The sequence below is a fragment of the Colossoma macropomum genome, unplaced genomic scaffold, assembly GCF_904425465.1.
Source record: "Colossoma macropomum unplaced genomic scaffold, Colossoma_macropomum, whole genome shotgun sequence".
NCBI lineage: Eukaryota > Metazoa > Chordata > Actinopteri > Characiformes > Serrasalmidae > Colossoma > Colossoma macropomum.
The window spans coordinates 17691164-17717177 of NW_023494801.1; the positions used below are offsets into that span (position 1 = coordinate 17691164).

General features: G+C 40.0%; 1 protein-coding gene across 1 annotated transcript in view; it reads left to right on the forward strand.

Moving 5' to 3' along the window:
* The window catches only part of ntn1b (netrin 1b), a 79817-nt gene extending 55727 nt beyond the window's left edge, over positions 1–24090 (forward strand). The window contains exons 4-6 of the mRNA XM_036590494.1: positions 1600–1653; positions 5898–5972; positions 21287–24090. Coding sequence (XP_036446387.1) covers positions 1600–1653; positions 5898–5972; positions 21287–21609 — 452 coding nt within the window. The 3' untranslated portion in view covers positions 21610–24090. The remainder of the gene's footprint in view (positions 1–1599; positions 1654–5897; positions 5973–21286) is intronic.
* Positions 24091–26014: the final 1924 nt, after the last annotated feature.

A 26014-nucleotide genomic window follows, 5' to 3' on the forward strand; every position in this document is an offset into this window, starting at 1 on the left:
AGAGGTACATGCATGGCATTGTAAGGCAAAATACTCCCAAAGAAAAATGTTACCATTATAAACGTTGCATATATAAACTGGGAAGACGTGTAGACTTTGGACAGTGAATGAGATGTATTTAATTTGTGACCCCTGGTTCTTATCACCACCACCGTTAAGAAATGTGACTTGTAAGTTTTACATCAACCCATTCTGAATTACTATGCTTACAACTCAATGATTGAATTATGCAGAATGTTTGGTCAGAATAAGGATTGTTACTTAAGGACATACAAACACTTGCAGTTTAAGCGATTGAAGAAACAGTCATTATTTCGTATTTACCTCCATAGATTCTGTCATTTTCGTAGTTCTGAACAGGTGTGACCTTGAACATCCACACTAACAAGACACTGAGAGATGACAGTGCCAATAAAAACGTTCACAAATTAAACAAACCTTTAAACAAACATTAGCTCAGAGCACTCCAAATCGAGTTATTGTTGCAATCCCTCAAGTACTCCCACAGGTATCCAATGGATAACACCCCTAAAAACAGTTTACATAAACACTTATTATTCATGAATTCATGGCCTGGCTCTATTCATTCCCGCCCCTGTTCCCAATCCCATTATTTCCTCAGATGGACATCTTGCTATTTGACCTGTGCTAAAGCAAACAGACTATATAGGCCCGACCGACGTGGCCTGGTGTGCCCCCGGCCTTTGCTGATGGCCCATCAAGCCATGAATCTAACGGCCTGCTCCAAAACCATGATTGGTGATATGTTCATTGGCAGTATCAACAAGGCTGCAGATTCCATCTCCGTGGTGATAAACGGCAGGACCACACAGCGGGCCGCAGTGAGGGGAAGCTGGCACCCAGCCCTTCCCCACTGGCATTGCTCGATAAGATAATTTCCTGGGAGCACGACACAATGAGGGGCAGTTAGCATTAACCTCTACCATTCTGCCGTATTTAAATGGACAATGTCGTCAATAACGATGAATCTGGCCTTCGGTCAAAGCTATCTCGGATATGGAACCGCTCTGATATGTTTGGCAAGCTTCCACTAAAGCGAAATGAAACCTATGAACCCCATGGAATTAGGTTTCCCTTCCTTTCATTGGGAAAGTAACAAATCTAGTGTAAAACCTGGAGCGCAAGCCCCAGTGCTTGAGCTGCAAAGATTTGGTTTCTCATATATTTTGCGAGATAATGTGTTTTAGTTTTAATAGGTCGATATGAAATTTTTTGTGATGTCGGACGTTGTGCCAACTGCAGTTTTAATGGCCGCTGGATCCCCTGGCGGCGGATAGCTTACAATAGCCAACACTGCAAAGAGCGAAGAGTGGGCTTTGAGCAGGAAACCTAATAAAATCAAATACATGCATTTTCATCAGTGATCAATAACATGTCTATTAAAAAGGGGCCTTGAGACTCTCTGTGTCTTAATAAATCATTATGTTGCACAATACATGAAGGCCTTGAAGTGAAGTACAATTTAAGTGTTCTTCCAGTATTCTCTGAAATAGGAAATCTCAAGGAACAGAAAAAGATGTGGCATTGAGTAGTTTGTTGTTACTGATTGTCTCTGTTTTGTTTCGTCCTTGTTAATAGAGATTCCAGTGGCCTCCCCCACCGCCACTTACAGCAGTTCAGAAGAACCAACAGGTGAGTTTAAAAAAGAAGTTTATTAGTTTGATAAACCGTCTGCTTGAGGACAGAGGTTCCATCTTTTGCAAGGTCATTGCTGTTGGTCAAAGGATACAATACTCATCCAAAACTGCCAACGGGGAAAAGAATGAATGAAAATGAGACAGGAAAGTAGACTGTGTGTTCAAATGTTCGTAGACATCTGCTTATCCAGTCTATCATTTGAAATCAAAGGGATCAACAGGGATTTTGTAACAGCCTCTACTCTTCTGAGATGGCTTTACACTAGATGTTGGAACATTGCTGTGAGGATTTGATTGCATTCAGCCACAAGAACATTAGCGAGGTCAGATACTGATGTTGGATGAATAGTGCTGAATCAATACTTTTTCAACTCCTTCCAAAGGTACTGGATAGTGCTTCCTCCATTCTGTTGCTCCACAGCCTAGTGCTGGGGGCTTTGTATCCCTCTAGCCAACATTTGGTATGGGGTATGGTGGCCGTAGGCATGTGTACTAAATGTAGTACAATAAGGAAAAATGCCACGGATGTTGTTCTGATTTAAATGTAGTTACATGTAATTTTCAGAATTTTATTCACAGATAATATTGCTAAAGTCCCATGTGACCAAAAGATTCATTTTAATATTCTAAATTAAGTGATAAAAACTCTACATTTTTTAGCCATATAGTTTGACTGATGAATATTTATCAGATATGTGCTTAGCCAAGCTCGAGAACGTACATACCAAAGGAAATTTAAATTTTCAGATATAGACATTACTTGGTTAAACTAGCCAAATTCACTTATTAGATGGGGAGTCTGGATCCCTTTGCAAATATAGCATATGATCTCATTTGCATAGTTTTAAATAACTTTCTAACTTTTATCATAGGGCTTTTGCCTTGTTGTCAGGGGGTCACTAATTTAATCCACAGCCATCCTCAGAGTCCAAAAGAGCATAATTGGCCTCTCTCTCTCTAAGTGGGTAGGGTGGCCACTCCTCTTCTCACATCATTCAACGAAATGCTAGCCAAAGCGGCCATCTGTTAGCTGATGCAGAATCAGCAATTAGTGTTCTCCTCCAAGCATGCTGAGCTGTCCAACAATGCTGCACTAGTAGTAGTTCAAGAAGATGCAGACGCTGGCTTCACCTGTCTCAGAGAAAGCACAGTAACCTTCATCCTCTCTTGGTAGCATTGTGTGACAGGGGAGACATAGCTAGCGAGTAGAACTGAACATGACTAAAATTCAGGAGACTATTTGGTAAAAATGAAACTATTCCTCTGTGAACTGTCGCAGCTGGCTCAAGAGAATGTTCTGGGTAGGAGGATGCCAGCTTCAGTTGTGATTTATTTAATCTTCTTGCTTTTCTGCTGTTGATCTGCTTCCTTCTCAGTAGCATCTGTACATGGTTTACTTTTTCCATGATGGAAAATGCAACATGCATATCAAACAAGAAACAATAGTCCCTATTCGAATCCAGATTGCCCAGACATGTTCCACATAACCCCTCACTGTGGGATCTATTTGATACTGTTACATGACGTAGGGAAGCATTTCTTGGCTCTATTGTATTGACATTCTAACTGTTGGGTTCTCTGTATGAGTCTTTAGAACATCCAAAGCCCCCGCCACCCAAAGGCTAGCAGGGATCTTAATCTGATTACATGCTTCATTTGCATGCATTTGTTTCACCGTGGAGTTTTCGAGTGTGCAGAATTAGCAGGGAGATGGTGCGTTAGCACTGCTTTTCATGCTTATTATCTCTGCAGGTTGGTCACTGTCAGCTTCACAGGAGGTTAGTAATGCACATTGTGTCCAAATGTTCTACCAAACCCTGATTACACAACTAAAACTAGATGCTAGAGATGTCCAGAAATGGCCTCTCAGTCACCCTGTCCTGTCCTGCCTACTGCACTGGAATGAGAGGGAAATCGCTCCTTGCTTCTTCACACTCAGTGATGTGCCTAAGACTTTTAGAAAGCCGAGAGTGACATTTTTTGCTCACCAAATTGGTTCCATCCACTCCTGTTCTAATTATGTTGACAGTCTGATATTTAAGGCATTCTGTCCAGCTCCACAAGGCCTAACCTATGGGAAAACTCACTTCACTCTATGTACTTGATATCACAGGAAAAGAAATTCTGATTGGACAACATTCTATTGGACTTTTGGTATCTAATCCTTATGTTTCCAAAACCTACCAATGAAATAAAAGTATTAATACAATACAGTATAACAAGCATGATGTACTAAAATAACAGACAAGTATTTTTTAATTCCCAGAAATCATTATACCTTCTTTAAAAGCCTAGAAGGCCCTGATTATTGCTCACTGGTAGTTCCCCAGGACTGGAGTTTGGGAACCACTGGTCTAGAGAAAGGCTTGGAACCTTCCCTTGGTTTCGCAGCAGTGGTTGTGTGTGTTGAATAAAACCTCTGGTGTGGTCCCCTGGCGGAGCAGCTGACTATAGCATGGCCTCACTTGAGAGGCTCCACAAAGCAGGCGTTTGTCTCCCAGCGGGGGCCGGGTGTTAATGAGGGCCGTGGGTGTGATGGGCAGCGCCGGGCTTTGTGTGGCCCGCCTAATGGCAGCCCGGGCATATCAAAGAGAGGCAGGATGGGGGCGGATGGGGTTTGCGGGCGCACAAAGCTCTCCCATCCCGCCGCACATTTACATGGAAATCAGGCGTGGTTGATATGGACTCATCAAATTCATTTACTTTAGGATTTCCCTCCCTCTCCACTGCTTACTTTCCCTCGTCCCCTGCCCCCAGCTACTTCCTCCACATTTCCAACACAGTTTTCCACCTAAGATGGGAAGACACCTTTCTTATATATGTTTCCTGACTCTTTCTCCCACCACACTCACTACCTCTCACTTTCTCTTTCCATCTCTCTTTCTCTCTAAACCTTTCTAGCTCTTATCCTCTATTTCTCTCTCTTTTACCCCCGCTCCACCCCCCTTCTCCAACCTTATCACCCCCTCTTCCTCCCCCTTCAAACTTCTTTTTCGGGGTGGCGTTTTTTTCCCGCTTCGCCATCGCCCAGGCAACCTCATTCACACGGAATAGAAAGGGCCGTGAAAAGGGAGGGCTGAACAGAGGCCCTGGAAAAAAATAATGAAGTTTGTCCATATTCAGGCGAAAAGCTGAAAGGTCTTCTCTCTCCCATCTCCCCTCACTCCTTCTCCTCCTCCTTCTGTCCACTCGCTCTCCCAGTCCTCCAACCCCCCTACCACCTCCCCCCAGTCTTCCAAAAATGAGAAACCTCCAAGTTATTACCGCTATGTGAGGTAGCCACACCGAGAGACTCTCTGGTTCCAATTTGTGTCAGTCAGGAGAGAGATGTCGGAGGGGACCGTTCTGTCTGGCCTCATTTGAGCCCGGCCTCCATCCAAAAGGTGTCTGGCATCGACCCAACACGACGGCAGCCATCGACGAGGCCTTCTGGCACATTTTGGAGCTTGGGACGCCGCGGTGGTTTCAAATGGACGTGCTGAGCGCAGGAGCTATTAATCATAGGTCCTGGAGTCGGATCTGACAGTGAGTCGATACGTAGCATGCTCCATTCAGACCAGGATCCACTCTACCGGGTTCGTACAGACCAAGTGAATGGAGCGTGGCTTAATTTAATTCAGTTGATTTGAATTAAATTGAGGGCCTTGCAGACGAGAACTCTCGGCGGTGCTTCCCACCCCTCTCAGTGGCTTTCCTTTGAGTTTAAATGACCTCCTTACCCCCTGCACTGACATGGTTAATGTTGGGTCTGGGGTGGGGGGGTGGTGGAGAGACTGGCCTGGATAATAAGGGTTAGAGAGGAACTGACAATGGTTGAGTTTAAGCCTCAGTCCTTTCTACTGGGGCACTCTCACTGAAGGCATGTATGATGTGAGATTGGATGCATGGATTGCAGACGGGCCATAGAATCATTTAACATTTTACAGCATGGTACAGATATGAGCAAATGGAGAGCTGGATATAATATGCTAAGACAAACTGGAAAACAGGTAAACAAGTTGAATTTGCCAAGACATTTTTTCGCAAGCATAAAATTCCAGCTTCTAAGGATGCAGGAATGCAGAGCAGAATTCAAAAAAATGTCTAGCAAGTTGGGTTTGATCCCTGGCCACAATGGATCCGAGTCCCATAAAATGATCTGAAACACACAATGCTAAATGGAGCAGGTCTATTGAGATCTTCATTTGCTCTTTTGTCATAAACCTCATGCCTCATTTTTTTTCTCTTCTGCTTCCACAGACTGTGATTCTCACTGCAAAGCCTCTAAGGGCAAACTGAAGGTCACCATGAAGAAATACTGCAAGAAGGACTTTGGTGAGTGAATGACACTTCAGACATGGCTGATCTCTCTGGATGATTGTTGTTTTGGAGTCTGGGCCTCCTCAATGACAGTATCTCATGGCAGGAGGTCTGCTTACCTACAGTTGAACGCAAAAGTAGAATGTACAGTGGGCTCCAAAAGTCTGAGACCACTAGTGAAAATGCTTGTTTTGCACTGTTTTCTAATTTAATACAAAGTTAAAAAGTTTTGTAGGAAAATCATTTGAGTGAAAAGTTTTTGAAATACTGGCATGAATTTCACAATATCTTAGAATTTGTCGCCACTTTGCTTTAAAGACAGCATGCACCCGAGGTGATGTAGAATCCACAGGTTTGTACAAAAGCCTCAAAGTCAAAGCCTCAAGAAATCAGATCTACCTACGAGTCGCCTGAAAACATACTTATTGCTTTAAAAGCTGTATTATAGCAACATACAGCACACAAGCAGCTGGACCGCTGCGGGTGGTTAAAGAGTCAAACTAGGAAAAAGCATTAAAAAATTAGTGCCAACAATAATTTATCACGTAAATGCGATATTAACTTTAACAGCTATATATTGTTGGGAATTGTTTTATTTTGATTTAATTTCTAGTTTTCTATATATGGATTATTCTACTGAAGTGTTCTAAAGTCAGAGGTCAAAATACATTTTAGACTTTTAACGGACTTTGGCTTGAGACTAAAATACTTTTGCTTTGAATGACTCTGTAGCTTAAATTATGTTTATTTTATTGAAATAAATGATTGAACATTCTGTCCTTACAACAGTTGTACACACATAAAATCATGATATAATAATCTCAATATTTAAAAAGTTTACTTAATATGTTTACTTAGAAATATGTGTTTCGGTAATGACCTTAATGTTACACACTGATTTTCAGACTTTGGGGTGTATTTATTTCAAAACAATGGGATCTAACAGGGATGCAGTCTCACTTCCTGCTGTAAAATGCAAGGGTGTGGCTAAAATAGGGCTCCGCCTATGGACTAAAACTCTTTGTGTTTTGATAGTGACATGAAAACATGGGAAATCTTTATTTTTAATAAAAAATTTAATGCATTGGGTTTAAATAGATGATAATATATTCCTTGTAAATACATAAGGTCTGAGTATTTTTAAAAAAAATTTTTAACATCGTTCATGTTTGCATCAAATAATTGCACAAGCAAGAGGTAGCAAGTGCTATGTATAATATAAGCTAGTCACATGAGAAGAATTGTCAGCCTCATAGCAACAATGGCTGAGTCAACAATTTTGAAATCAGGTGCAAATCACACACTCACATCCATCTCATCACCCTCTTCCCTCTCTCCTTCTCCCCTATAGCACCTGTTGGTTTATTCATGGGCAGTGGGTTTAAGTTATAGCATCAAAGCTTATGGCCCAGCACGGCTCTCCTGGTGGACGTGCTCAGACTGTCTCCTAACCTCCAGAGGACAAAGGGGACAGCTGGTTCCTGTTGAAATTGGAGATTTGCAGGCCATTCATAAGCACCCACGCTCGTATACGTGTTGATAGAGGTTAAAAGATTTATAAGAGCCATAAAGACACCATCACACTATGCACACTTTATCCCTCAAACCACCAGTGCAGACACAAATCTCCCCTCTTTCTGAAGAGGCAAATCTCTGATCTGCCTCTTCAGAAAGTTCAGGACCACCCTCTTGAAGGGCAGCCTAGCATATTACCAACAAAATCACTCCAAATGTCTCAAAAAACTGCCATTCCTGTTTGGTGCTGTTATATAAAGAGTGTAATAATATCATAGCTGTGCTGACCGTAGAGCAGTGCCGAACCATGACTGTAGAGCTAGCTCTTCAGTTTGGGCCACAAATTTCAAAATTCGGTCAGAATAGATCTCTACAGTAATGCTAATTTCTGCTAGTGCTTCTATGAGATTCTAGTAAAATGTTAGTGTCACTTCCCAAATATTGTAGCGACCCGTTACTGTCCGTAGACGCGCAGGGGGCATGGCCATGCAGAGAAGCTACCTGCAGAGCCTCACGGGAGTGCCACTCTCACAGCGGGAGAGACTTTGGTTGTAGATAGGATGATGTTGTTAGCTAAAAGATGTGTTTGAGGGTTGTTTGTCTTATATTGTGCTGGGCTGTGGGGTAGTTTGCATGAGTTTGCTATCTAAAATGTACAGGAAATGTGTGGTTAGAAGTGAACTACCTGCTTCCCGGCCGTATCAGCCAGTGTTGAGCGGCAGTTTCCCCCTCCCTGCTGCTGAGTTCAATAAAAGAGCATTCACTTCCTGTATTAGCACTTACTCTGACATGTAAGGCCTCAAGTCTTGTGCCTAAGTCCTAACCAATGACAGGGCTCTCTCAGCTGGATCTACCTAGACACTGGAGAAAAAAAGCATTTTGAGAATTTAACCCTTATGTTTCTAATCAAAAATTAAAGCTGCGTTATGTAAGTTTTTTGTAAAAAACTAAAAGAAGTAGCATTATTGAGTCAGGGGACACAAGAAGGCCTGGCTTGATGTTTAGGCCTCAAATGCAAAATCAGCATAATACTGATGTAAATAGTAAATAATTCACTTACATCATCAGAAGACATGCTTTGAGTTCTCTTTAAATGTTCTTTCAACGAGCTCATAATCATCAGAACTATCTGCTCGAGGAAGGTACCTGAAACACAACCAATGTTACGTTTTAGAGAAGTCTCAAAATCCCTGAATCTTACATAGTGTAGCTTTAAAATGAATGAGTTTAAATACAACATGCATTAAGATTGTATTAAATAAACATGAACCAAAAATTACAGACACTTATTTTTTATTTCACAGAAATCATTTGGTCTTCTCTGCAAGCTTAGAAGGCCATGAGGGTTCCCCACTGCTATAGAGGCAGTTGAATGGTCACTGACTTCTCTAGACTTCACCTAGGCTACCCAAGCAAGTGTGACTGTCACTGTGTGAGTTATCACCTCTAAAGCTGTGTGCAGAGCTGAGGGAAACAGTGATGCTGTTTGACTTTGTGGTGTAACATCTTGAGCTCGTCCCTGCCTCTCCAGTCTAGAGCATCAAGCTAAAGAGTATCTGTTAGTACAGAGGGATAAAAGAAAGAGAACACATAAACACATTCTTCGTATTGACATAGCACTGCATTTGCAGAGGCCATCCAGAGTGCATCAGGTCCGTTCATCATGAGCACCATATCAATATTAATATCTCATTACCTCTTATTACTTTCAATCAGTCATTTAAAATCACTCCGCAACTGGTTTCCAAAACATTTCCTGGCCACGCTTCCAACGGGCAGAAAATTAGAGACATTAGATTATTATTATCAGCTGAAACAGCACCCACATAAAATTACAAAGACAGAGAGATCCATTAACAGCCTTCGTGGTTCTTTGTAGCTCCTATCGTCTGTTTGAGCAGGAACTATAAAGTTTCGTTGCGCCTCTTGTCTCTCAACCACCAGTTGTTCGTACAGTTCAGGTCTGTTCTCACAGGGGAGCTGTTTATCACATTGATATTCAGGAGGAGATGCAGTGCGAGCCAGGCTTGTGTCTCCTGACCGCAGTGTTACTCCCTTCAGAGAGAGAGCGAACGAGAGAGAGAGAGAGAGAGAGAGAGAGAGTGCATTGGTATCTTCACCACGTATCAGCTCTCAGTATATCTCTGGTTACAGATTTTTCTGCGTATATGTGTATGAGAGCCCTCCTGAAGTTCTCAGTTTCTGGCCTAAACCAACTTATAAATCCATCATTTGCTATAGCATCTGCTTTACCATGCCATTCTCCTATAGGAAGGATTTGGGCTGCTGGCTGTTATAAATTTTTAGAGTTTCTTAAGGCGTAGTCAAGCCAAACGTCAAATTTACACAGTTTTTCCATTAATACAAACGTAGCAGATCGCAGATTCTGTTCAGTGAAATACGTGTGCTTACTATAAGAATAGCTGAATGGTCAGAAATGACTGAAAACCAAGGGTTGGCATGGATATAAGTTTTTATTCTAACCTCACACCAGTTCACATCACATCAGTTGTTTGAGACCTTAACTAATTGATTAAACAAGTAAAATCAGTTGTGCCTTCACTTGTTTGTAATGAAAACTTGCGGTTATTTGATTAATCGCAATTATTTAACCCAGAGGCAATCACGTTCCACAGTCATTAGGCTTTACAATCATGTTGTATCACAACAAGCTAATTTTAGCATGTATGTTTGCAGAATAAGTGTTTTTCACTCATATTTTCACAGTATCAAGATAAAATGTCAGCTTTGGTGTAGACACTTGTTACGCACACTACAGTGAAGTGTATCATCTCCTGTTAGCTGCAAAGTAAAGAGCTAAGAACAAGATAGCTATTAACCAACTTAGCTGCTTTAGACTTGAACATTATTGATAGTTGCATAAAATGACAAATCATTAATTGCAATTATTTATATGACAATGAATCCTCAGCTAAAATTTTATGATCGTGACAGCTCTACTACCTAAGGACTGGAAATGGAAATTCAGGCCTCAAAATGGATGCTACTACCATTTTTAGCTATGCGACATACCTTTGCCCATTTTCATAGATAACATTGCGTCCTGAAGTGTCAGAAAGCACTTAAGCAAGTCCATCTGAGATTACTTAACAACTCAAAGCATTTGGACATAAGTGCATGAGGATTTAGAGTACATGTCCACATGCTAGGGGTTGCACAGAATAGTCGACTAGGACAGGGCTTGAAATACAGCAGTGGTAAAACTGCAGTGAACAGGCAGGAGGAGAGAGTAAAAATCACTTTTTCTCATTTCAGAGCCCAAAGTACTTTATTTGTGGGGAAATACTAGACGAGATTAAACCACGTCCACTGTGTGAAACTGCACTGAAATACAGGCTCGTTAGACCAAGTAGAACAGGAAAGCACTATTTGACTGACATGCAAATCAACCAGTCACAGAACATTCAGTGTGTTGTGCCTGTAACACAATCAAACTGTTGGAGATAAAGTAGTTAATAAAGTAGATAAAGTAGTGGCTGCAAATGCACAAGGATTCTCATTTACTTGCTACCTTTCAAACAAAATTCAGAAAAAGAAAAACTGAATTTTATCCTAATACAGCATAGCATGAATGTTTCTGGTTCAGTGACTAGGCCTCTGAAAGACTTATCTATACCCATTTAAATTCCCCTGTGATTTTAGTGTGCAGTTTATATCAGACAGTCTGTGTACTTCTGTAGACAGAATATGTGAGGCTGAAACTTGCTGTCCCAGCCTCTATTAGCAAGCTACTAAGAAAACTTTCACAGATCACAGAACACAATTTTCCAATATGGTAATGACAACTAGTTGACTTGTCGATTACTTCTTTGACAGCGTGGTTGACTAGTAAAATCAATTGATAGTCTTGTAACCCTACCCACTGGCACTGTCGAAATCTGCCTCACCGTGAATAAACTGTTCTGTAGATTCATAGTCTATGCCAGAGGTCGGCAACCAAAATGTTAAAAAGAGCCATTCAATCCTTCAATAAAAATCAAACCATTCTTGGGAGCCACAACATTTTATGTCCATTTTACCACCTTGGCTATAAATATATCCCAGTATGTGCTAATGCACTATTATAGGCCTAAAATATAAATGAAAACGCAGACTTGCTTTGCTCTGCTTTAAGCTTTAGCTCAGCTATAGCCACTTTTTTCACATCCCCGGCAGGAAACCTTTCCTGAAAAGTAGAACAGTTTCTTGTAAAATGTCTCTCAACATTCGACTTTTTAATCTAATTCTGCAGTGGAGCTGAAACAGGGCAGTAAAAGAGCCGCATGTTGCCGACCCCTGGTCCATGCAATTGAGTCTGTGTGCTGCATTGTGTTCAGCCAGTATGGTAAGTGTAGTTTGGTCTTGTCACAAATGTCAAACATTCAAACTTTCTTCAAAGAGTAGAGACTGGCAACAGTAGCTGTTTTTCTCTTCTTTGATTCATGATATTTTATGTTGTACCATAATAAAAGCTCATGAAAACTACTGATGAAGATTTGGAGGGAAGATGTTCAGTCTCGTGTAGCTACCATCCATTGAATGGAAAATTTGAAATAATGTAGAGCTCATAGGTTAATGGCTAAGGCAGCTAGCTTGCTAGAGAAATTGAGCAAGCTAACTTGCTAGCTAGTGTGGACGATATTATGAAATAAAATATTATGTGGTGACACGAAGTGGTTGTACTATTAGGCATGTTAATTTGTGGTGGTTTAAGTTTCCATTACTCATTAGCAACATTAGCCTCATAGCTCCAGCGCAAAACTAGTAATGCAAACTTCAGACACCAAATATGTCTTGGCTGATCGATTACATTCAAGAACAGGGATGGATGGTGTAAAACAGTCCAAAGCTTCAAACAAGAGTTCAAACAGAGCTTAGATCGTACCATATTCAGTTTTCTTACTGTTCTCTGGCATCAAATGTCATTTCTTTTGTTTTTGCTCTTGGTAACTTTCCGCATTTATCCACCTCCATCTATTCTCAGCAATTAGCATGCATGAGTGAAGGAATAAAAGTTTTTACAGAAGTTGTTTCTGACCCAAAGCGAAGCAGCGAGACAAAGCGAAGAAGCTTCCACGGCCTATTCAAGCCTCCACAGTGTGCGTTCTGGGCGGCTGGGTAATTTTTGAGATGCATCACATGCAGCAAATGGGCCATGCTGTTCCTATACAGAGCTGTCAGCCACCCAAAAAGCCTCGCAATCCATCAATCAGAGCCAGGGCAGGGAGAAACAGTCGCAAGCTCTTTCAAACACGTCCAAATGAGCGTGGAAATGTGGGGACTCTGCAGTTTTTCTCATTCATAGAGCAATAAAAAGAGATGGAGAAAATGTGATCCTGCTGAAACAACTCGGAGGGAAAAAAAAGAAGCCCAGTTGTCATCCTCCTGCACATTATTCATTTTTTAATGCATTCAGAGATATTTTTCATTTAGGCCTTCATGAAGACCCTGAAAATGATTGAAAATATTTCTGCCTTCATTGTTCTCCCTTCATCGATGTGCTTTTGATGTTTGAAGGCAGATGTTGGTTATTTGGCTTTTTGGGTTCATTCTAGAGAATTCTTCAGGACGGGCTGTGTTTTTCCTGACCTCTCCATGGTTAAATCCAAGCCTGAGAGTTTTTCGGTCGTCCCTTTGTGCAGGCTGCATATTTGCACATCCCGGTTTCTCAAACACCCCTAAAGTGCTCTGTGTGTTTTGCGGACATACAAGGCTCACAGAAAGAGGCGCCCAGTTTAAACAGAGCCGCCTCCATCTCGATGCTCCAGTCTACATCAGGTGTTAAATCTGCCCTCTACTGACAATGAGAGAGACAGATAGAGAGAGTGAGAGAGAGACAGAGAGAGGAAGAGAGAGAGAGAGAGAGAGAGAAATATTCCCTTCTTATCCTCTTTTGTTCTGCGTCTCTACGGAGACAGCAAGCAAAAAGGCCTGCATTCTCGCCTGCCACCCCTGGTCCCGAGCCAGGAGAGAACCACAATGAATCAAAGCATCGTGTGTGTGTGTACACGGGCCCCGAGCTGTGCCACACACACACACACTTGCAGCAAGGCCAGCAGTCAGCGCAGTGATAAGCGTCTGGGCGTAGGGCTGCCCAGCGGGGGTGTGAGCCGGAGCTTCAGGGCGCTAATCAGGCGCACTAATTAGATTAGACTGGCTTGTGTGGAGCACGTGGGTCACGCCCCAGCACACACTGCCCACAGAACACAGAGTGGCAGCGGCAGGAGGCCCAGCAGCTTCCACTTCTTTCTCCCTGTGTCCACCCTACCCAATCCCTTTGTTCCTTTCCGCCATGCCCTGAGGATCTACAGTGCTATCCAAAGGTCTTAGACCACCTCGGAAAGTTAGATTTAAAGCTGTTTATCTAGACTGAGCCTCCCCAAAGCATGTTAGCACAAAGATGATTCTTAAATGGTAGAGCGAGCATCACACTGAACCCTCTCTCTCTAGCAGTTAAGATGGTCTTCATACTAAGATATATTTAGGACACTGGGCCCTGAGCAGAATACTTGGCTTGCCATAGAATAAGCACTTTGGATCCTGAAAGAACTTTTCAATGCATGGTTCTACCATGGTTTAACATGTACCACAAAGAACCCTTTGTGGTTCCACAAAGAATTTTTAAAGCTTCCTAAAAGAACTTATTTGTAGAGCTACAGTTGTATACAAAGGTCTGGCCATATTTTTGTTGATTTTCTATGTGAAAATAAGTTAACACATCCTCACTGAGAACACAGTCTGCACATTTTAAAGCACAATTTGTTTGCCGAATATAACATTGGAAAAAATAAAAAAGGTAAAATGTTCCCTGTGCAAAAGTTATGGCACATTTTATATTCCATGTGTCTTTTCCAGTATGTTTCACTCTGTGATAAATAGAAATTGTGCAGTAAAATGTACTGAAAATGTTATTTAAGTGAGTTCTCTGTGTTCTCTGTACATAAGCGAAGTCAAATTATGTGTGAACCTACAGTGGGACCAAGGGCGGATCTGGGGGTGGGGCCCTCCTCCAGACACTCAATACCTTCAGTCACATCATTGACAAATTTGTCGCCCTTCTTTAAAATTCCTGGATTTAAATTGTGAATATGCTACTCACATGAATTGTGTTGACTGAAAGAGGTTCAGAATGCTGCTGGATAATATTAACATAGCTAAAGTTACTGGAAATCAATGGAGTTTCTTGAGCAGTTAGTTTCATTTTCACAGATATCTTTGTTTTGCAACCAAGACTGTCAGGTAACACTTCATTTTTCAACACCTTGATTTCTGTGGACTGTACTCGCTATGAGAGCTAAACGATCATCTGCAAATTACATTGCAAGTGGCGATTATAGGGGCCCAAGCACTTTGTGCCTTTTGGCGTCAGTATAGGCCTTTCAGTGGATAGAACACAAATGATAGTGAATTTTTAGAATAACTCTTGAGGAGGGATCTTAAAAGGAGATGTTTGTCAAATTTTGTACACACTGCCATTGGAATGGTAAGCAATAGGTTATTTTAAACAAATACAGTTTTTGACATGATTTGAAATGATCCAAACTCCATTTTTCACTGCTTACCAGTTTGCATGTCTGTATTTGGTAGTTGTAAAATTATTAGCCTTGTGATTAAATTTTACCCTGTCTGCTTCCAAATGTAAAACACACTAATTAATGTACGTGTATTATGTGAATAAGATATACAAATATATTATATAGACATTGTGAGTAATTATGGAACTCTTAGAATTTGAAGGCATTATTTGGCCCTGGAACAGGAACTGTGGCCCCATTACAGCACCACCTAAAAAAAATCCTAGAATCACCAGTGAGACAATAAACTATGTCCTATTTTTATTTGATATATTTCAATTAAACTATGAATTCTCAGTTAGGCCCAGTCCTTTAGTTTTAAATGCCAAATTTCAGTCATCAACCAGCATATTTAAACAGGCTCTTTTGGTAAACGAACTAAGAAAATAAGAAAACAGCCTTTGTTTAGCATTTTAGCTAATTTAGCTAACTTCTAGGCATATAAGCCTAAAGATCAAGTATTATTTAATTTCAGCACATTTTATGCACCATGAAAAAAGTTGTTGATTTTTTAACATGATGTATATGAGATTTGTGAGTGTGAAGAACTGAAGAACTTCTTTTCCACCACCATGAAGCTTTCCTCATGATGTGAATGGTCTATACAAATGAAAAGTTTTTCCTAGAGCTGTACATTCAAGTCAAGAACCATATTTATTGTTCATTTGATTATAAACATTAATATCAGAATAAATGTAAATAAACATTAATACAGTAAACATTAATACAGTCAATTGTGGTTTTATGTCTGCCAGTGCTTTAGCTTATGCGCTCCAAAGCTCTCCTCAATACAGCCCAGTATTTACAGTTACCATACAGTACCTTCTTTAGCTGATCAGTCCTTTATTACATTTAATAATTTAAAAAATCACTGCAAATGGCAATTTTTTAATCGAGAAGAAGAGGAACCGAACCTATGTTCTTGTTACTTTTTGCTATATTAATGTTTATTTGTTTTAAGTTTAAAGTGATATAGTCACTTAACAAGCAAAACCAGACCAGTTTTCAGTTTGGCTGGCCTTGATTTTAGCACAGTAGTGCAACTCCTCAGATAATATCCAGGACAACACCAATCTGCACTCACTCAGCTTCATTTTTAAGCACAACAGTCCTCCATACTGAACATTTTTATGCTCATTGAAAAAAGTCTCTAAGTATTATTTGGCCTCATGGTCTGCATTTATTTAACTAGACTGGGGCTCTTGTCTTTTAGGCAATAAATCCTTGCAGATTCAATTTGACTTCCATTGTTTGCACTTTGTGCGGGTTGCTCTGGCTGAGACAGTGTCTGCTAAGTGAATAAATCAAAATGTAATGTAAATGTCAGTCTGTCTCTATCTCAGCCTCTTTCTCTCTATGGTGCTGGTGTTGTACACCCTCCAGACAGTGAATAGAGGATCAGTCCCACTATCTTCATGTTTCCTATTTATTCACATCTAATCTTCCTTTGGGATACAGCCATGTTAGCCTTTCGTCACTGAGCCTGTGCCATATTGGTGCCTCAATAGCAATGGCAGAATTTCAGAAAAGAGTGGATATAAATATGTGACTACTAGGCTAAATTGTTAGCTGTGATTAGCTATATATAACAGATCAAGATAGACATATTTGAGGGCATCATAGATTGACTTATTTCACCACAGTGTTAGGTTGTTTGCAAGTCCACTCTAACTTAAACATTAATTTAAACTAACGAAAAATGTACATATATAAATAAATTCTGTCAGTTAAGAGACTTCCGCGTTAGTATTGCTCTGAGTGACCAACTCATCCAGTAATAGGTAAACTGTAAAGAGGAATTCCACTGATTTTTCAAACTTTTTGCATAGTTTATTCATTGAGAAACAGAGTAATTTCTCACCACAAAGAATGCTAAAAAATACAGCAGGATCTGTGGACTACATACATATATATAACAACAATAAATTATTTAGCATTTCATACAGTGAGCAACATTGAGTAGCTCATGTTTAACAGTGTTTTTGAGGATGGAATATAGCTATGGTAGAGAGCTATGCATTTTGCCTGAAGGGGGCCCAACTGACCCTAGTACTGACTGACGATTGCAGAGCTAATGGAAGTGATTTGATTCAAACTCCCCACCTTCCCTGAATTTTACCAGCGCCTGTGAGCTCATGGCTGGCTCCTGCACTGAAATGAGAGCGAGAAGAGAATGAGACTCCGGCGGTGGATTCTCACACTGCTCTTGGAGCTCACAGGCCCGGCGAGCCGATGAGGTCGGAACACTTCCACGATTCTTCTGGAAGCTTCTCTGTGGCTGGGAAGATAAATAGTGGCCTCCCCTCTACAGCCACCCTCCCCAAAAACCCCTCCGTTCTTTTTATCTCTCTCCTTCTCTTTGGCCGGAGGAGCGGGCTCAGGCCCAGGGAGCCAGTGGGGATGAATGGCGGGCCCGTGGGAGTGCGCTCTCCTCACACCAACACTTCTCTTTTCTTCTCTCAAATTGGGCGCAATTTGCTCACAGCAGGCCCCCCGCTGCCCAGCCGGGACATTCCACTCTGTTATAGGGGGCGATTCATGCCCCCGTCACTAAAGAGCGCTCACATTCAACAGTGGGGGAGAGAAAAAAAGAGAAGGGGAAATACAGCACTTCCCCTGTCACTTTTACATAAAGCCCCAAATGGCGTATTTCTCAAACACGATTCACCTTTAGTGGGTCACTGTCAGCATTTGCGTGTGTACTTGCTTGTGTTTCTCAACATCTTCCGTTTTAACGTTTGTGCGTTTCACACCAGAAGGCATGCTCTCACTTCCAAACCGGGTCAATTCTCTCTAATTGTGAAATGGGGACTCTTAGGTAGGCCCCCCCGGGCCTTTCTAGAACATTCCCAACCAAACCACTTCATCTTGAGAACAGATTATCTCACACGCTTGGACTGCATGTGTTTAGAGTGATGTGACGCTGGGCTAGCTGGGGACCCTCGGGCAGCGCTTGTTTCACAGAAAAGTATGCACTTGTATTTTCTATAGATTAAGTCATTTATTTAACTTTCACTGCCTTTGCACAGTTGCTGTGAAGTTTTTGCCTGGCTGCTTTTAGTTTCCCTAACCTGATGCCTTTCCAGCTTTACTAGCTCTTCTCACAGCTCTCAACAATCTTCAGTGTTTTTTAGTTCAATATACATATTTACTCATACTTTGGATGTATTTGAAAACACTCAGCTTTATAATTTAATTCATTACGAGTCAATTTTGCTTATAATTCTGTGTAAAAGTCAAAGTGCACCTATCATTAAATTTCCAGACAAAACAGCCTTTAAATGAAATTTATTCAGCATCAGGGGGAAAATGCAGAACATATATTTCACAAAAAATTACACAGAAGTCTCAACAACTAAATATAACATTTTTTTTTCAGTGTTTAATGTGTCCACCTTTTGCCTATCTTAGAGTTTGCATTCTTTCCAGGAGACTTGTTTTAGTTTTTCAAAGAAATCTGCAGGGATATTTTTCTGTACATGCAAAGTTCAAGCTTAGAAGGTGGTTGTGTTGTCTGCTTCTCACAATCCAGGTAATCCCAATTACAAATTTAGACTCCTCAGCCCATAAAGCCTCCGCATCTCAAATGTCCAGTGTTAGTATAGTAGTGTTGTAGTGCAAATTGTCTTACTTTTGGTCTGTTTTCTCAGTAACCGCTTCTTGCCAGCTACACATTCTTTCAGACCCACAGTGCTGAGTTGTCTTCTCACAGTGAAAAGATGGACAGAAATACCTGTTGATTTTTACAGATCTAAAGCAAGAATAGAGCTTGATTTTCTCCTCTCTCTCAAAGACGAAACCTTTAAGTGCTGTTTATCTGATGGTGACAGTTTTGCTGATCTACCAGGTCCTGCGTAGTTGTTAGTCCCATTTTCTCTGCATCTTTTAATAATTTTTCAAAATCTATTTTTGGAAACTCCTGGTTTTTCACTTCCATTAATTTTCATCTTACTTACATTGTAACATTGGTTCCTAACAATTTAAATTTAATTTAATGAAAAAAATTTTGCTGCTCCCGTTTTTGAAAGTCTTGTTTTTTCTTTGAATTTCCCTTTCCTTATGGAAGTGGAATATCGTATGTCTAATCTCCTCAGAAATATCAACTGAAAAATGAATAAGTTGAACTTGATGGCTTATCTAAATGAAGGGTGGTCTCTGACTTTTATACAGTACTGTACATAATTATTTGACAGTTGTATTTTCTGTTGTTAAAAGCATATATTGAAAATGATTTGCTGCAGTCGCAGCATTTTCCCAAAGAAAATAGCAAAGATTTAAAGAATGTAATATGCTCTTTAAAATTAAGGCACCAAAATGATGCCTTAGAAGAACCATTTTTTTCCCCTACAGAACATTTCAGTGAATGAGAGTAAATGAGATATGTGAGTGTGAGGAATGTTTACATTGTGTGAAGGTTCTTAAACCCCTGAAATGTTCTCATTAATCTCTTTTTCAAACATAGTTCTTTATGAAACCAAAAGTGGTTTTATCTATGGCCTCATTCGTCACTTTTTAAGAGTATACGTTACGTTCTCGCAGGCCAACAAAATTAAAAACATTTATTGAAACAAACTCATTATTCAAAAATGTGAAAAGCTAGATGTCTCCAAACTTTTAGTGGTGCACTTTTACATGAGCAATATGTCGACAAACAGAAAGCAAAGGAACAGAAATGAAACAGGTACTGTACGCCTCCACCTCTTCCCTTTTCTAAAGCCCGATGGAGGAAAAGAGAGTGTTTCCAAGGTTACGTCCACTGTAGCCCAACATTACAACAGGTCCCGCTGGGGAAGGGGAGGGGTCGTTCGAAACACTCGCTGTGGGCATGCATTGTCTTTGGCTGCGAGCGCTATGGCAACTGTTGCTGCAATACGGAACACGCTGGCCAGGACAACAAGGGAAGGTCAGGGGTCGGGGCTAGAGGAGAGAAGGAGGGGAGAGGTTGAGAAAAAGCAAGTCAGCCATTTTGAAACTCCCGCTGATAGGAAGAATGCGTGGAGAAGGCAGGTTAAAAGTACTTTCACAAAAGTGTGAGGGATGAATGTGGCATCATGTCCATGTTAGGCTGACAACTTTTAAGGCTTTCTGGGAAAAGTTAAAGGAAATGTGGGACAATGTTTGAATAATAAGCTAACTTAAAAGGCCTGCCTCATGCAATGCATTTTTGATAAAAATCTGAGTCTAAAACAATGTTCATGGTTTTAGGTTCAATGTTCAACCTTCCCGCAGAGTTTTGTTCCAAGATCTGTGCAATAATTGTCTTCAGAACTCTTCAATTAGCTGGATCAGGTGTGAGATGTGGGTTGCAGGAAGGTAGAAGGGCAGCTGGTAATCACAGGTCTAAGCACTAATATCCAAAACTTGTGCTACTTTGCACTCTGTTAGTGGGCAAGCAAGACCAAAGCTCATATAACAAGATGTCGAGTTGAATTAGCGACCCAAACTCAAGTCGCGCTTCAGTTGCATGTTGACTGACTCGCATGAAGGTGGACTCAAGACTTAAGAAATTTCAACCTGTGAAAAAAACAAAACTAATTAAATTAGGACCACCAACCTTAATGTGGTGAATAAACATTTGTTACTAGCTTATGTGTATAAATTTGTGTGTGTCAGCTTTGCTATGGTCAGTCATCACTGCAGAGCAATTCTTCCGCAACTTGCCACAACATTAGGTTTGACATGACTTCAAAAACCAGCTTTTCATTATAGAAAAACCTTCAGTTCAGAGAACAAAGCACTGCACATAGTAAATGCAGTGTTTAAAGGAAAGTGGCAAAACAGCTAGCATGTAGCATGTAATTTGGCTAGCATGTAGTTTAGCTATGTTAACCAGTGAAATAGTTACTTTAGCTTAAGTTTTAGTAAGTTACAGATCATATTCCTTTAAACCTTACTTAAACTTACTCTAGCTAACTAGCATAGTTTACAAACTACAGACTATCCAAGTTGTTTTTTCCTTTTTCCTTTAAATATCTCATTTACTGCATGTAGTTCTTCATTTCTGTCCTTCAGGTTGAGGAGTTTACTGTAATGAAAACCTCAATATTGGAAGTCGTGTCGAACCTGACTGGTTTTTAGCTGGTGTTTACTTTTGTACAGTGCAATGCTTGCAGCTAATAACAAGATAGAAATAAACTTCTGTACTAAAACGTTACAGTATAGTTCGGTGCTGAATTTATTACAATTTATCTTAAGTCTTCATATCCCCTAACCTGTCAGTGCATGTGTGCCTCTCTCCAGCTGTCCAAGTGCACGTGCTGAAAGGCGACAAAGCAGGCGAGTGGTGGAAGTTCACCATCAACATCATCTCGGTCTACAAACAAGGCGAACATCGGATCCGCCGGGGTGACCAGCTGCTGTGGGTTCGCGCCAAGGACGTGGCCTGCAAGTGCCCCAAGATCAAGCCGGGGAAGAAGTACCTGCTGCTGGGCTCAGACGACGATGACTCGCGCGGTCAGAGCGGCGTGGTGGCTGATAAAGGCAGTCTGCTCATCCCCTGGAAGGACCTGTGGGCCCGAAGGCTCCGCAAGTTCCAGCAGCGCGACAAGAGGGGCAAGTGCTAGAGGAACTACGCATCAGGAGGTGGAAGGAATGGAGGAAGGAGGGAGACGGAGGAAGGGATGGACCGAGCGCTGCTAAGCAGATGCATATCGCTAGCCTTTTGTAGGAACTGTTGTGAAGGAACCCCAAGATTTCACTGGTTTGTCCTCAGCTGTCTTACGATTTTATTTTCCTTTGAGATTACTATTTTTTCGTATTGTGGATTTTGCAGAGTTTGCACCTAATGTTACATATGTTAAGTCATTTTTGAGTGATCAATTTCGGTGTTTCTCACTTTTATGTAGCCTAAATTGTCCAGTCCTTTTTTTAAAAAGCGTAAAAAGAAAACTAGCTACTGTGTGACATCTCTTGATGCCAGTGCCCTTTTAGACTGTTTTGTCTTTTGACACGGAAGCTCACAGTACATGTGCTTGTCTTATTTGAGCTGATGACATTTTAACAGTCTAGTGACAAAAGAAAGGTGATCTTGGGGGATTATATGTTACACATTATATGTTATAAACTATATGTTGGTGATCTGTGATCTGATATGAACTGGTATCTGGTATCTGCAAGATATGTGTAAAGGACAAGCTAACGACTTTTATAAACCCCACTTTTACGTACAGCATTGTGGACGATACCTCATTGCTTCTGATGCTGAGTATTTTAGCAGTTCAGAATGTGCCATGGCAGAGTGATATATTTCAAAAACAGCTTGAACCACTATTCATGTAAGTTGAATGTTTTTTGTTTTGAATGCAGTGATTTTTGCAGTGTACATTATAACATGTTTGACCGTAGATTACTATAGCGTGAGTCTAAATATATAAAGAAAACATAATATTTAACCCCTTCCTGATCCTTTTTCTGATTGTGATAAAACTGCCAGACAAATTTTGAGATCCAGTCTCACTTTCAAGGTATATGGAACATGTTGCCTACAGGGGGAGCTAATGTTTCCTAAATATTGTCAATATTCCTTCAAACTTGACCTTTATTACATTTGAAAATGTCAGTTTAGACTATTTGAAATTTTGAAAATGTGAAAATTCTGAACAATTAAAAAAAGGAAAATTTGAAAATTCAAGTAAGTGTTGAAAATTTTGAAAATGTAAAAATTCCGTAAATTTGAAAATGTGAAAAGATATTTAACATTTTTGAAAATTCTTAAAGTTTGGAAAATGTATATGTTGAGAATTTTGAAACTTTAAAAATTCTGTAAATTATGTTAAAATTGTAAAAATTCTTAAAGTTTGCGTGTGAAAATTTAATGAATTCATCTTCTTGAAAAACTAATTTCACTACCCCCCTTATTCATATAAGAAACATCTAAAAAAGTCTGTATGAGATTTGGATTTATTGCAGTTACCTTCAATCTGATGTCAAGGAGAATTATACTGTGGGAGTGAATTTAAGTGGCAATTTCATGTCCTTCAAATGAGGCAGTAGGAACAGCTACAGTGACCAAAACCTACTCCTAACTTTTACCTGAACCATTCGTAACTTGTACGAACTTCATTTCAGCTGTTATCGTGACACTTTGTCATATGGTCCATAATATATAGTCTGTAAAGGCCTTAATTACAGTACAGTAAAATAAATGTACACTATTGACAGGATGGAGACCATGACAATATGATCTGTCTTGCCTTGGATAATAAATCATAGGCCTATAATTTGTTGGTACTCTGTGGAACGTATTGTTCTGTTGTTATTTGTATAGTTGTATAGTTATATTTTTTGTATGACACTAACTAGATTATATTCATGTTATTAACCAGAAACTTAACGTTTGGACAGAAGAGTAAGATTGTTAGGCTTTTTTGTTTACATAAGTTGATAAAATAGAGAGGAATTTGTACAGTATCTGTGCTATGAGAATGAAATATTTCAAACACATACACTCAAACCTTTTACTTATTCTTCTCTCTCTCTCTCTCTCTCTCTCTCTCTCTCTCTTTTTCTCTCTCTCTTTCTCTCTGTCTCTCTCCCGCACCCTTCCTCTAACATCATATACATACACATGTAAACAGAATTTCTTACAGTCACACTCACTGTCACTGCCAAGCTATGAACTCTGACGTTGCCTTTGAAAGAATATCAATTCATTCTATATTGACCCAACATCCAACATGGACACTTCGACCAATTCTCCAGTTATCTGGAGAATTATTCTGCCAAACAGGTTCTGAATGAAGACCTGGCCATTGTTCATGTTCCCACCTGTAAATGATGTTTAGCTGTATTCTTTGCAAAAATAAAAGCAGTGTTTTGTCTTGTAATTCATACTAATATATAATGGTTCTCATAAAAATGAATATATTTAATGATACCTGAAATTACATGCCTTTGTTTTTGTTATTGTTGCTATCATTTCTGTCTCTGGATATTGTCTACGACATGGTCGGATGTTGTGCTGAGAACAAGTTGTAACCATTGGACGTACAGATAGTGAGAAATTGGAGATTGTTTTCAATAAACCCCTGTAAACTCAAGAAGAATTAAGTCTCTTATGCCTTAATGAACCATGATGTTCCCTTGGTTGGTTCCTGTACATGTTTTGAGATGTAATTGTGAGCACTTTGCGTAGTAAAGTGCCAATAGGTAAGTATTCAGTGCTTGTAGTTATTTAGTTAGCAAGTATTTAGTGTTTGTCAGTGGTGAGCCGTAACTTAATTATGACTGCTTGGCCTTCAGTTTGGGCTATAAATGACCAAACTCCTCTTAGATAATGCGAATATGAACATTTATAACCATTGAATTGTTAGGCTACCACTCCTATTCTCAGTGAGCAACATATCTAGGACTTTCAGAAGTCCAGAGTGATGTTTTTCATTAAATTTGTCCAACTCATTATAAATTAAAACATAATTGGTTAATTTCACTGTCAGTTTTGAATTATGTTAGTAGTTAGGCCTTCAGTCCAGCTCCTAAAGGTCTAACCAAAGAGAGTCTAGCTTGGCTGTATCCAACTATATATCACTGAGGATATAAAAACTTTTTGGACAGTTTTCCATTGGGCTGTTCAAAAATTTAACGCTTTTATTTCCAACCAATACTTCTTAATGAAATAGGACTAGTAATACAATACTAGTTTAAATACAACAGAAATCACTAGGCCTTCTCTGAAAACCTAGAAGGCCGTGAGGCTTCCCCGCTGGCGTTTGCAGTTAAGTTAGTAAGAATTTTGGTTGACATACTGTCCTCTCTAAGAATATACATAGAGGTGATAAACATTGCAGCTACATTTTATTGACTAAACATCTCTTTCCTCCAATCTCTAACCACTGCACAGAACAGAATATACTCAGAAATCAACAAAAAGAAGTAACATTAATTATGCCTGAGGTCCATCATGTTGGCCAAGCTAAACTTTACCACAAGTGCCAAGTGAGTGTGTGGGAGACTTGTTAAAGGCGCAGTGAAGGGTTAGTGTAAGCCATAAATGTCACTTGCAAAAAAGATTGCAGGCGTATTTTTTTTTAAACAAAGCTCAGCAGTCGATCATGCTTTGCTGCATCATGATTTACTTTGGCTCCGGACACCTCTATAAACCGCAGAGCATCAAGGATAGGCTATAAACTCTGAGGGTGTGTGGCTCTGGAGTTGTAGGTAAGGTAGTGATACGTCAGCACACTGTTAACGTCTGTGGAACACAGTGAGGGTGGGTGTATAGGGACGTGTATCTAAATCTCCAGCCCAGCCTCTTTAAATTCTCATACTGTGGGAGCTGAAAGTAAACTGTGCTGAGTTAGGCAAGGTCTGAATGCCAGCCTTAAAAGAGAATTCCACTGATTTTTCAAAATCTCTGCATAATTAAATGGTTAAGATGTAACCAAAGACATTCAGAGTGGTTTGATGTGAAATGCTCCATTCTTGAGAAACCTCTAAAACCTCTAAAGACTACTTTACAAAAAGTATTGCATGAAATGGTTATGAATACGCCCCCTGATAACTGATTCACTGTTTTACCATACTTGTAAGATAAGCTTTTAGCCAAAAATATTTGTTTATTTTTTTTTTTTCCCATTCAAACCAAAGAGGTAAAAGCAGGTATACCACTATTTTTATCTTTACATATAAACACTTAATAACTTATTGCAACAACATAACTATAGTAACTGTCATCAAATCATCATTACAGTGGAGAAATGATTCACTCAATTGACAGAAATGACTTCAGATGAGATAAAGAGGTAGTTAGCAACTTGGCTACATGTCTATTTTGACAATTTACCTCAGTTTGGCTTCTTTTTTCTGTCCACAAGGGTCAAAAAACCTGTCTGTGATGTCCTGTTTATGTTCAGTTGTTGTTTTATCGTTAAGATTGTGTTCAATGATCAAGTTAACCTGTATAGCCTGTAGATCAGAGGCTAGACTAGCCAGTTGACACCATAAAGATTGTGTGATATTGTAGCATCAGTG